The sequence below is a fragment of the Kryptolebias marmoratus genome, linkage group LG4 (assembly GCF_001649575.2).
Source record: "Kryptolebias marmoratus isolate JLee-2015 linkage group LG4, ASM164957v2, whole genome shotgun sequence".
Taxonomy (NCBI): domain Eukaryota; kingdom Metazoa; phylum Chordata; class Actinopteri; order Cyprinodontiformes; family Rivulidae; genus Kryptolebias; species Kryptolebias marmoratus.
Genome location: NC_051433.1, coordinates 29,956,773 through 29,969,842, shown reverse-complemented (window position 1 = coordinate 29,969,842; position 13,070 = coordinate 29,956,773). Strand labels below are relative to the sequence as shown.

The 13,070-nt window shown below is 43.0% G+C and overlaps 2 protein-coding genes across 3 annotated transcripts in view; both read right to left on the bottom strand.

The window, feature by feature from the left end:
- LOC108248371 (zinc finger protein 287) overlaps positions 1-531 on the bottom strand; it is a 2,543-nt gene extending 2,012 nt beyond the window's left edge. The window contains exon 1 of the mRNA XM_017437109.3: positions 270-531. Coding sequence (XP_017292598.1) covers positions 270-453 — 184 coding nt within the window. The 5' untranslated portion in view covers positions 454-531. The remainder of the gene's footprint in view (positions 1-269) is intronic.
- A 1,485-nt stretch (positions 532-2,016) lies between these two features.
- zc3h11a (zinc finger CCCH-type containing 11A) lies at positions 2,017-11,372 on the bottom strand. Of its 2 annotated transcripts, XM_017437137.3 has the most exons (17): positions 10,941-11,372; positions 9,747-9,810; positions 9,492-9,614; positions 9,257-9,376; positions 7,892-8,015; positions 7,628-7,810; positions 7,488-7,553; positions 7,232-7,414; positions 6,911-6,988; positions 6,748-6,834; positions 5,672-5,734; positions 5,117-5,590; positions 4,947-5,011; positions 4,412-4,871; positions 3,713-3,867; positions 3,366-3,544; positions 2,017-2,947 (listed from the first exon to the last, which is right to left on the bottom strand). In XM_017437137.3, the coding sequence occupies exons 3-17, from the start codon at positions 9,543-9,545 to the stop codon at positions 2,728-2,730; spliced, it is 2,511 nt and encodes an 836-aa protein (XP_017292626.1). In that variant the 5' UTR covers positions 9,546-9,614; positions 9,747-9,810; positions 10,941-11,372; the 3' UTR covers positions 2,017-2,727. The 2 variants fall into 2 exon arrangements, with proteins under 2 accessions (XP_017292626.1, XP_017292627.1); XM_017437138.3 differs by having other exon boundaries at positions 7,244-7,414; positions 9,747-11,372.
- Between the last annotated feature and the right edge of the window lie 1,698 nt (positions 11,373-13,070).

The following is a 13,070-nucleotide window of genomic DNA, read 5'->3' as shown; positions in this document are numbered from 1 at the left end:
GCCGTCCTGGTCCACGGCTCCAGGACGGCTCCAGGACGGCTCGGTTCTGTCCTGGACCAGGACAGCTCCAGGACAGCTCCAGGACAGCCCCAGGACAGCCCCAGGACAGCTCGGTTCTGTCCTGGACCAGGACAGCCCCAGGACGGCTCCAGGACAGCCCCAGGACAGCTCGGTTCTGTCCACGGCTCCAGGACAGAACCGAGCTGTCCTGGTCCACGGTTCCAGGACAGCTCGGTTCTGGGTGCAGAGGACCGCAGCAGTGCACAGACCTGACGGCAGGAGGTGTTGCACCGCGGCGCTCAGGAGCCGCCGCAGCCGCTCGTTCTCCTCCCTGGACCGCAGCACTTCGCTCTGGTACTCCGCCACGGTGTCCTTCACGGCGCGGAAAATCTCCTCAGCCGCCGCCGTCAGCCTGTCGTTCAGGAACACGTTCAGCAGCTCCAGTTTGGTCATGTTTTCTGCAGCTGCCTCTGTTTACATCCACCACACCGGAAGTACAAGCGGCAGGCTGCTTACAGCAGCGCCCCCTGCAGGACGGGAGGGTCACTGCACCTGAGGAACAAGGCGAAGATGGACAATAAGAAAGAGCTGCTTTTCACATTTATTATATAAATTCAATGCTTGCATCAACTATGGGATTTGATATTTTCATTTTGACTTTAAATTGAAGATGAGGCACTTCTACATTAAATTTGAATCAAAATTAGGATTAGGTTAATTTAACATCAGTTTGAATAATGTATTTCTTGAAAAAGTAATCATATTGTCTTTAATATCAATAAACAAATTTTGTTTAAGTAAGCACCACTTTCACAAAATACAGAAGGTATTGCAGAAAAAGGGCCATCCATCCATCACAGGGAGCCGGTACAGGCCACACCTGAACAGGTATCCAGTCCAAAACAGAACCAACAGGGAGAACATGTACACATGATGAATTCTGTCTCCTACACATTAATTATTAAATTATCTTGTAATGACTTACTGTTTCTCTGACTGACAATGAAAAGTATTGTTTCAAGAACTTAATACATTTGTAAATAAAAAAAATGTCTGCACGAGTTGATTCTAGTAAAAAAAAATAAAAGAAAACAATTAGCACTGCATAAACAGTTTCTTTTAAAACCCAAACTGCTTGGATGCAGGAAGTTTAACTGTTTTGTTTTCCATATTCTGATATTTAGTCACTCTGTCGTTTACAAGGAAACACTATAGTTCAGGTTGGTTTGCGTTTCCTGAGCTATCCCTTAGTTTTTCTTCCCATAGAAACCAGACCTGGATCATTTGTCCTCTGTCATTGTCCTGTCCTCTCGCTGCTCATTTCTTTCCACTGGATGGAGGATTGTGATGAAGTGAAGATTTGATGCAATCTGCAGATTTCCTTCTGAAGAGACAACTTTTTCTTGCTTTCTTTTACTAACTGGCATTTTATAATGTAATGAGTAGGAGTATATCAAATTACAATTGGAATGAGTTGACTGTAATTTGACTTCAATCTGTTTTTGGATGAAATTAGACTTCTGGTTTGGACATCTGTTGTATAGTGCACTAAGATGACTTTTGGTGTGAATTAATGCTGTATAAATAAAAGGCCTAACATTCCTTGAAGTAACATGCTGGCTGCCACCTTTTATGTCAGACTAAGATCATCTTATGTTAACAAGGTTTATGCCATTTTGGTCAAACCTTGAAAAAATTATGTGCAATCTCATGAAATATCACAATCAGAGTATGTGCTGTAAATGACTCTCAGTCACTACCACACAAAACTTCAACACAATACCTGTTGAATTGACTGAGTTAGAGTTAAGAGTACTAGTTAACTTAGTTAAAGTGGTGTTGTGATTTAAAGTAGTTAATAAAGTGAACCAGTCATTTTTTTAACTCTGCTGTTAATTTCAATGTCAGGTATTAAATATCTAACTTAGAAATGTTTTATTTTTTACACAGACACCCAATAATAAAGTAAATAACATTTATTAGTAAATTTACTAATCTAAATAATTACTGATCCAATTTGTCATTAAAAGTATTTTTATTTACAGAAGTTTGTACAAGGCATTTGGAACAATAAGATCCTGAAACGCATAGTAAGACCAGAAAACTAACTTTTTCACTTTTTTTAACTTTTACAAGACCAACACTCGTAAATTGTTACAGGAGAGAAAAAATAAACCAGGTGTGAAATCAAAATGTTTTCTTACAAAGAACATAGAAACAGTCCCTGAGATGTTTTCTTATAATCTTTACAGAGTAGTGAGGATTTTATCCCAGACTAGCTGTTTCAAACCAAAACTTTTCAGTCAAAATATTAAATCAACTAAAGGAAAGGTTGAGATGGGGAAAAAGGTTCCTCTCAGGTGCTGTTCAGGAAGAAATAAAAATCATCTTACAGGAACTAGACTCTCGTCCCCTCTCAGACATAAAACAGATCCAGCTGCTGGAAGGACTCATTGTTTCTACATTCAGCATACATAGTATACAGATCAGACTTCTCTCTACAACTCTGCATCATTTACATCCTGACAAACTACAACACTGTGTTTACCTGTTCAGGTTTGTCCCAAAGAGACATGATCAAAGTCTGAAGCTCTCAGGGGAGCCCCTCAACCAACAGATAATCACAGCAAAGCAAAGAGAAACAGAAAGCTACAGCTCTGAAACGGTTCATGGTAGATCCTGGGTGTGAAAATAAAGTCATGATAGGTTGGAGGCGGGGTGGATCCCTCAGCTGTCAATCATTTCTGACAGCTCCTGCAACAGGTCATCTTCTCCGATGGCTGGATCGACGTCTTCCTCCAGGTGATCGTCGGTGAACTGGTTGATCAGCTCCTCAAAGTCATCTACAGCGGAGGAGGAGGCATCGGCACTGGAGGAGGAGGCAGCACGGGATGCTGCTGCACTGGATCGTCTTGTCCTGGACTGAGCGGGAGTTTTCAGGACTGGGCTGAAACACACAACACGTGGCTCTGTAGTTACAGAACAAACTGTATTAACATCCATCTCCACGTGTGTGAGTCCTGACGGGCACCACTGGCCTTCAAGCCTCGGCTCCTGGAGGCCACATCTACAACAGTTCCCAAATAAACACCTCAGTTTTTCATTATGTTGAGTTTATGTAGCTCAGAAACTGATGATATTAAAAACGCCCGACTCTGTCTGACAGGTGAAGATAGTTTTATTTGTCCTTGTGTCTGGTAAATACACATCTAAACAAATCAATAAAACCTAGATCCAAGTTTGTTTTATTTTAGAAACTTGTGGAAACAGGGTTTCTGTTTTTGAGTATCTTTACTGTGAGAAAACTTGTGAAAATCAAAACTGATTATATTATTATTCATGTCAGTTTTAACCTGTGTTTTTACCTCTGGGGGACAGTGCAGAACTCTCTGACAGCAGCGATGCTGACGGCTGGTTTGTTTTTCTGGCTCTGAGTGAAGACGGGGACCGTCTGAAGATCCTCTCTTGGTGGGCTGGAGCTCAGACCAGAATCCAGGGGGGCGGTGGGACTACGGCTCAGCGTGGAGTTCGAGGACGGGAACACCTGATAAGAAAGCAAAATTACTACCACGTATTTCTTTATAATCAGTATTTTACCTCAAATGAATTAAAATGGCACCAGCTACACCCCACACAGGAGCAATGTGCTGGTTCCCTTCACCCAGACTGACAGAAACGCTGCTGTAAGAACACGAAGCGGCTGACTGCCTACCTGTGTGTCTGTACACGTTGGCCCCTCCTGAGCCGTGGCGTTCAGAGGTTTGACAGCAGCCACAGCCGAGCACTCTGACCCTCTCTTCTTCGGGCCCGGCTTCACCTGCACCGCAGGTTTCATCACAGACGGCCTCACGTTCAGCTTCGGTCTCACTGCAACCAGACGAAACATAACAATCAGCTGGTGTTCAACGTCTTCTCTTAGCCTGTCACATACTCCCACACTGATCAGTCTTTGGAGTCATCAGTAATCAATATCTGATCAGGACCGAGACCACAGCAGATTTCTGCCTGTCTCAAAGCTGTTAACGATCACATTTGATTGGTTCTTTACAGTAAAGACTGAGTAATGGACCGTGTGGAAGAACAGTGGGCAGACAAACCACACGATGAAAACAATAACAATAAATAATTACAGCTGTTGAAGCAAATGTTAGTTTACACTGCATTTGTTTTCCATCAGATAGTTTGGATGTTAAACACATTCAAGCTTCAGACAGACCCGTCCATTACAGACCGACTCCAAACTTTTATACAATATTAGAGATTCAAAAGAACTGTATTTATTGCCCACTCTCAAACTGGTCCCACCCCTCAGAAAACTTCTGTCTGATATTCCAACCAGTTTCTGCTGCAGGTGAGACACTGCTTACTGATAACTGAATGAACCCCAGTGACTCCTTTAAGAGGCGAGTACCTTTGGAGACTTCAGGGTGTTCTGTGGTTCTGGTCTGGTTACTGTCCTGTGGGACCTCTCTGCTCAGCCTGCTTGAGGACCGTGGTGTGGAGGCGTTGGTGTTTTTGTCAGGAACCTCCCTGGAGCTGCCCTGGCACTCAGGATCAGGAGGAGAGCCCTGCCTCTCTGGGGCGGAGGCCTCAGCGGTGGTATCAGGAGGTGGTGTCCTGCTCTGAAGGTGCTGTGAAGGTGCTGCTTTCAGGGAGGGGAGTTTACAGACTGTGGAGGAAGTCACTGAAGGTTCTGATGATGTTGGATTGCTTTTAGTAGGAACTTTTCTCTTCATGACTCTAGTGACAGTCTGGTTGTGGGAGGGCTCTGCTTCAGCTGAGGACTGAACCTGCTCTTGCATTTCCTGTTTTCGAAGGCGTTTCTCCCTCATGATCTCCTCAAAGGTCTTGACCTTGATGCTGTTACTGGTCTGGAGAGACAGGAGAGTTTCCAGCAGTGAGCAGCGAAACAGACAGTACCGATGAATCAGGCTGACCCCACCTACCTGAGGCGCAGCAGGCGGAGTGTCCTTCTCTGCCACGTCAGCACTTTTCTCTGATGAGATGTCACCTGTCAGGAGGGAAATCTCAGGTCAAAAACAAGATTTGACAGATTCACTTTGACTGCTACACTGATCAAAACATTCCTGCTGAACGTTGTCCCGTTAAGTCTTACTCTGGGTTGGCGGCTTCTTGATGCACAGAAGACGTCGTCTCTTGAGAAGATTCTCAGAATCAGAGCTCTTCTTGGTTTCAGAGGGCTCGGCCTGTTGAGCCTGGCTTCGAGCTGCCTTCTCCCTGCGGATCTCTTCGAGGGTCTTAACTCGAACCTTCTCCACATCTTTTGGCTCTAGTTCCTCCTGGTTCCTGTCTGGAGAGCTCTCCATCACCTGATCAGCATTCTTTATCTCCTCCTCATCCTGCTGTTTCTTCTTGGCCCGAAGGATCTCTGAAAAGGTTTTTCCAACTTTCACAGTGATGCCTCGTTTTGTAAACTTGGTGGCTTTAGTTGGATTAGTTTTAGAGGCGTTTGGAGTAACATCTAAAGAAGAATTTTTCTGGTTTTGAGACTTGGCTGCTTTCTCTTGTTTGATCTCCTCTAGAGTTTTGATGCGGATCTGTTCAGGAGCTTTTGGAGCCTCAGTCTCAGCTGTAAAACGAGAGTATTGTTTTAACCAACACACTTTAGTATAATCTACACCCAACTTCTCAATCATACTGAACTTCTTACCTAGCTGAGTGACTGCAACAAGACCAGCAGGGGATCCAAGTCTTTCCCTCACAGTTTTCAAAGCTGGAGAAATGAGAAAAAATAAAACAGATAAAGATTTTCTGATGGATTTGCTAATTCTCAGTTGCCGTCTCACTAAAGTCTGAGTGTTTGGGACCAAGTGATAATCAAGCCATGTAAGGACATTCTGCATGGACGATTTTTTAAAATCAGCATATTTTTGGATGTATGGCTTGTAAACTGTATTCTAGGTTGTGCACATTATTTAATTGTCCACCTCTGCCCACATCATGCCCATCTCAGCCTGTTTTGTACCCACCGTGGTAACCACCCCTACATTTCTGCTTTAATCTACTGGCGTACACTTTAGAAATGAGGACAGGAAGTTTTTATAATAATTAGTATTTATCATCTGGACATTCAGAGCTTCAGCCTCAGATGTTTTCTGACAAGGGACAGTTCTCATGCAGGAAATGAAAGAAATTAAACTGAGATGTGTTCGAGATGCCTGCAACAACTCTGCAACTATTTTGAGAGAAGATTTGTTACACAAATTATTTAAACATGTTTAAAATTTAAGCAACAATATTGAGGATTTCTGTGAGAACACCTGCAAACATTGAGACGTGACAGAGAGGAGTTCTGGAGGACGTCAGGGACAATCCTACTCCATGCAGCCGATTTTAAATCCACACACAGCAGCCACAAGCAGCCGAAAGGACTCTGAAGCATCTTTTGTAGCTTCTGTGCTTTTGGCATTTACCAGTAAGTGTCAATTTCTGCCCCTCATCCTGGACTTGTTGTTTCTCCACTTGTTGTTTCACTTGGTCAAATAATAAATCTCCTGTCGTGGATGTATCTCCCTGAAGCTACAGTGTTTGCTTTACTCCAGCATTTGTTCAGTTTCAGTAAGCTTTCACTTCCTGTTCTTTTCACAATAAAACTACATAAGCAAACATATAACACAGGAACAGCCTTCTTCAAGCAACATTGAATTTCTATATTTAGAAGTTAACAGAAGATCACAAAGTGTGAATTCAGCGTGTCTGATCAGTTTCAGTGCACACCACCCTCACCTTTCTGAGGAAGAACCGATGGTTGCTCTTCATCCACCACCCTGCCCAGGCGTCTCTTCAGTGGAACCTTGTCTCCATTTTTGAAATCTAATACGTCACAAGCTTCAGATTATAACGTGACCCTCATTAACCGTAGAACTCGTGAATGAGAGCAGAAACTCACCGGTGTTGGGAATCTTTCTTCCAAGCCTCTCGGTCACACTGAGCCTTGGTTTGGGAGTTTCTTCAAACTCCAGTGAGCCTGGTTTTAGACCGACAACAAAATGGGTCAGAACAGGACATCACTGTGGCACCATTACTCTACATGTTCATTAACATTTTTACAATATAGGAATGTTTGTTTTATAACCTAAACAATTAGAGAACTCTTGTAATCATTGAAAACAAGTACATATTACAAAGTCTTTACTGCTGTTGAGTCAGTTTTCAACTCCCTGAATGATTATTTAGTCTGACCATCACTCTACAACACTGTTGGTCTCACCTGTGGACTCACCTGTGGACTCTGAGAGGGTTGTTCGGTAAAATGAGCGGATGTTCTCCTTCTCTTTGGTGGCAGAAGTTTCAGCACTCTGGATGGGGTACCCTGCTTTTTTCATGCTGGCCTTCAAAGCCTTCCTGAGACGGATCTCCTCCAACGTGCTCACCCCAAAATTCAGCAAATCACCTGGAAATATGCAGCATTAATACACATAATACACACAAATCTAATTATTTTATGAATACAGCAGAAGTCTGACCTGATTTAGACATTTTCTTGGGTGAAGGACCGGTTTTGTTTTCCTCTCCTTCCTCTGAGAACTGATCTGAAAACACAGCTGTGTGTGAGTGAAGACGAGAGTAAAAGGAACCTCTTCTATCACGTGGATGTATTCTGTACCATCTTCGTCCTCATCATCGTCAGCTGGGTTGATGACTACAGGCGGGTGTGTTGGGCTCGGCACTGGTTCCTGAGTGTCTGTCTTGATGACTCCTCTGAGCTGAGGATTGGCTGTAATGGTCTGAGGAGGAGTTGGAGGAAGAACTGGTTCCTCGTGTTGCACCTCCTCGTTCTTGCTCTGACCTGGAACAATTACACCCGCTGTCATTACTGTATTTTACAGATCAGTCAAACGTGATCTCGTTCATTACAAAGTTTGTTTACTTTTATCAGGAGGGACGAAGACGCCTTCAATGTAACGGGACTTCTCGTGAAGGAATGCACAGTGTGGCTTCTGGCAGCCAGCCGGTTGGTTCTCCCAGTAACACGGGATCTCCTTTCTGTTTTTCTGTTCAGATGAATCACAACAAATGGAAGGAAACAATCATTTAACTAAATCTGTAAAATTTATCCTTCGTGCACCAAAAAGTTCCGTTCAGTGTCTGTAGTCCAAACTCTACAAGCTAAAGGTTATTTTTGCTTCGAAGCCAAACAATTATAAGGACTGTCATTCCCACTATAGAGCAGTTTACTCCGCTGGACCAGAGCAAAGATCCGTTTCTATCAGAAGCAGGAGGCGGGATCATGAGCGCCAAGTTTAAAAACCCACAAGTTAGTTTCACTTTCACTCTGTTCAAGTTAACACTAAATGCTCCGCTTAAATCAGCAGAGGAATAACATGAGCTCATTGTCTCTCCTTCCTCCAGTTTGTGTTATTTATTTCACCAGTCTTGTAGTTAAAGTGAGTCAGAGCATTATATAGAGCTGCCTTCACAAGCATTGTTCTCAGATGAAGTGATAAACACTGCTTTTTATTCACATTCTGTGATCTGAGGAGATACTGAGATTAGACCAGAGGAAGCGTCAAACATTTACTGATGGTATGATGTGGCTCTGTGTCAGAGGAAAACCAAACAGCTTCTTAACTTTAAGAATAAAGAACCAGCTCTGGTCGAGCACTGGCACTTCTTCAGTGGACAGACCCTCAAAATGAACCCGCATCTGTTTGAGCTACCGTAGTTTTGTTTTTTGAAAAGATTGCAAAGTAGAAACTACAGCCCCTGTCAGAAAACGAGCACTTCTCCACACTGAGCCGTGAAGCTGGTGAAAATAAAGGAACACAAATATTTCACACTAGCAAAATTAGTACAGGCCTACGTGTGTGTGCTTGAAGTTTTTGCTCCATAACAGACTGTTTTCAGTTGCAGGACTTGTGGTAAAAACAACTTTATTCACTGCAACCCAACACTGTAGACACACTTTCTTCTTTTAAACAAAAACATAAAACAGTTGCTAAGATTAGCTCTAATTAGGAAGAAGACGATAAATTCATGTTCCTAACAGCACTGACTTCTTATTTCTCTGTTCTGAATCATGTTTTATGGGTTTTAATTTCAGTATTTTTGGTTGAAACACTCTTTAGTTGCTTGCACAAATACATGTTGCAAACTGCAATCAGATAAAACATTCAGTGCTCTTATTTCTTCTACACAGTTTTAAATATTGTGATGTGATTTTGAGGGCACACTGCCCTCCCTGTTCATAAGATTCTTTCTTTCTAATTACCAATGGTGTTTAAATGCGACTTACTGTGATCTCCATGTGGCGAAACTTGCAGACGGGGCGGAAGCAGCGTCCTTCCTGCCAGAGGTTACAGACGATCTCGTTGCCCATGGCTGCCTCACAGTGTCTGAACGGACAGCTGTCCCCCTGTCACGTTGGATTAAACAGCAAACGCCATCAGTGCTCCAGTTTAAAATGGATACAGCGCGCGCGCGCGTGTGTGTGTATGTGTGTGTGTGCGGTTTGTGGTAAAAACACTTACCTTACTGCAGGTGGAGTAGTAAAAGAAGTAGCAGTCATCTCCATGGTTGGTCATAGTTGGTTGTGGACTAAATGATGGCAGTGACCTGTCGGCTGGTCGTCTTCAGGGACAACAGGACTCGCCCTGAAGACACAGAAACACATCAGACATTATTCCAGTTAATTATGAATGCTTATTTTTTACAACTAAAGAAACGTGAGAAGTTGATCACTCAGAGGAATAATACAGCAGCCACAGGGTGTCTGTAACATTTACCTGAGGTGGCTTAGAAGGTGTCTCCCTCACAGCTGGTGGGGTGTCTCCGCGAGAATATAGAGTCCTGAAGGAACACTCGATCCGTGAGATAAGAGGAAAAGTGGGGTGGGTCGCCCAGAGAAAGTTTCTTTATCTCCGTCGGACTGCTATAATACTCATACTGGATGCAACAGTCCTTTGTTGTTGTTGTTTTTATTTTTTTAATAATAACTGATGTGACTAATAAAAGAAGTAAACTGGGGAACATAATCAGCCAGACAAGAAAAAAAGGTTTAAACTGAAGAGCCCGGTGAAAAGATGTGTGGGGAAAAAATCTTCAACTTCTTCATGGACTTGGTGACATTTGGTTTTAGGTGGCAGTGGAAAAAAACGGGGCAGGGTAACTGTGCTTCTAGTGATTTTCAGCTGTTTAACAATGCTGAAGAGGGGGAAAAATCTTCTGCCAATGCCTTCTCATAGGGACAAACTATCCATATCCAGGGATCCCCAGAAAAGGCAGAGAAGGTGGTTTTAAACCTACAGATCAATGAAAAACACTCCCCGGAAACTGAAATGGGTTAATACAGACAGGAGGACAGCAAAAACATTTCAACACACCAACAGCAGACAAGCATATTGTCTCAATATTCATTTTATCTGAACAGATCTGTCTACATTCACGTCCTGTTGTCATGTTTGAGACATTTTCAGTTTCTGCTCCCGCCTGGCTTTACAGTCTGCAGGAAACTGATCCAAGGAGTCAGAAAACAAGGCTGGAGATCAGTGTTTTACTAATACAGAAACAGATATGTAACTTAGTGAGTGAGTGATGTGCAGACAGCTCTCTGAAGGCTGCTGAAAATAACACACTCGTGTTTATATATTTCACCTATCTGATCCCGAATATAGTCTTAGCAGGTCCGGGTTTAGACCGGAAACTTGGATCCTGTTACAGCCACGATCAGCTTGAACTCCGGGTTTCATGCTGATCAAGTCTGGAAACATGTTAAACATGCTAATCCAAATAAATAAAAATAAACTTTCAACACAGCTATCGACTCTTCTTTGTATAAAACGACTCAGCATGAAACACTATTATAAACAAGCGAACTTTTCATAATAAGGCACTTCCGGGTTTTCTGACAATAACACTGATACCGAATGAAAGGTTAGGGTTTAACAACAAAGACCGTAATTAAACAATCACATACTTACTGTAGAACAATGTTGCTTACAGCTAGCTGGAGCAAAAACTACCAGCGAATCCCAGCAGTGATGAAAAACGTACAAAAATATAAATCTATGACGACTGGAAGATAGTACTTCAGCTAACTGTAAAATCTGAATGTCAAAAACATTAAACAAAATGAATATTTAACAACAGCTCGCAGCTTTATTAGCATAAAGCTACTTACAGGCCGAAACCTTCTGGTGCAATGTTAAGATGGCTGTTTGTGTAGTAATTACCGTGGTGTTTACTACCGTGACGTCACGTTTAAAAAACACCAAACTCAGGACATAAACTTTACATAAAACTGTTTCTACTAGAGTAAAACTGGATAAGATTATTATAAAATCTGAAATACAGAAAACGACATCCCGAAACGTTAACCACGAAGCCGCACCGACACTAAAACAAAATGGCTGCCGCGCCGTGGGCCGATCGGCTGCTGACGTCATGCTGAGTTCAGGTGACATTTTAAAAAATCGTACATTTGAGAACGCTGCCTGTTTCAGAGCGCCAAGGTATTTTACTAAAAATCCACAATAATAAAAACCCAGAAGTTACTTTCAATCAATAAATCACACTGACCTGCGTTCGCTTAATTCATATGAAAGCTTACATCAAGCTAACATTTCAGAAGTTCACAGATATGACTAATGCATGATTTTCCGATTTTTTTCTGTTTCTTTTGCGTTTCTTTGTTCATATGAGTTAACCACAATTAAGACGTTAGAATAAATATAACTGCAATGTGATAAATACAATCGCTAGTGGTTATTCAGAGATCTTTTACAGTGAGGTCACACTTTGATTCGTGGTATTGAACGCACCATTGGGGTTACAGGATTGGCTGTTCAGGCTTCTGACAATCAGAAATGCAAAGAAAATGACCAACTATTGTTTAATTTTGGCCAAACAAACAAGACATCATATATTAGAAAATCTTAAAAGAAAGTTTTATTAAGAAACGATCCATTATCTGCCAGAGTCAGGCCGCGGCGGCAGCAGCTTGAGCAGGGAGGCCCAGACATCTCTCTCCACAGCTGCTGCTCCCAGCTCTTCCAGGAGGATTCTAAGGTGTTCCCAGGCCAGCTGAGAGACTTACGGGCTCCTCACTGTGTCTTGGGTCTTCCCTAGGGTCTCCTCCCAGTTGGACCCGCCCAGAACACCTCCATAGAGAGGCGTCCAGGGGCATCCTAACCAAATGCTCGAACCACTTCAACCGGCTCCTCTTGATGTGGAGGAGCAGCAGGTCTACTCTGAGTTTCTCCTGGATAACCAAACCTCTCACCCTATCTCGAAGGGGAAGCCCAGCTACCTCGAGGAGAAAACTCTTTTTGATTGCCTGTTTCCAAGATCTTGTTCTTTCAGTCACTAGCCAGAGTTGTAACCATAGGTGTGGTGTGATTCCCCTGTAAGTGGAACACGCCCTCCGGTTCCCCTTCTTAAAAAGTGGATCCACCACCCCAGTCTGTCAGCCCAATGGCACTGCCTCTGATGTCCACATGATGCTGCAAAGCCATGTCAACTAAGACAGCCCAGCAACACCCAGAGCCTGGAGGAACTCATAGTGGATCTCGTCCATCCCCGGAGCCACGTTTATGGGTGGACCCACCCCAGAATGTCCTGGCTCTGCTTCCTCCACAGAAGACATGTTGATGGGACTGAAAAGGTCCTTGAAGTATTCCAGATGGCATCACTGGTTGAGGCCAACAGCACCCCACCTTCACTGTACACGGAGCTGGTGAAGCACTGCTTCCCCGCCTCAGCAACCTGATGGTTTGCAGAAGTACAACTGATTAACTTTTAGAGTCATCCCTGTTCAAGATGGCTGCCACAGCTAAACAGGCTTAGAAAACACAAATATGGCTATAGTTCAGTCAATTTGACAGATATTGAACTAAAAATGTGGTGTAGTAGTAGCTGAGAGTCATCTCTAACAGATACTTCGAGCCCTAACTGGTTGCAACATATCTGTTCTTAAAACTTTGCCATCAACACTGTTTGTCTGTTAGCAAAATACTTCATGAACCATTGGACTGTCATGAAACTTTCATAAAATAATCACTGGCTGTACATCTACAATTGATTAAATGTCGGATCCAGTTTGATTCAACATG

Coding starts and splice junctions, on each gene's coding strand:
- zc3h11a (XM_017437137.3), bottom strand. CDS start 9,545: ATGACCAACCATGGAGATGACTGCTACTTCTTTTACTACTCCACCTGC. Junction 7,415..7,487: donor CAAGAAAATGTCTAAATCAG/GTCAGACTTCTG, acceptor GCATATTTCCAG/GTGATTTGCTGAATTTTGGG. Junction 6,835..6,910: donor AAGAAAGATTCCCAACACCG/GTGAGTTTCTGC, acceptor GTGACGTATTAG/ATTTCAAAAATGGAGACAAG.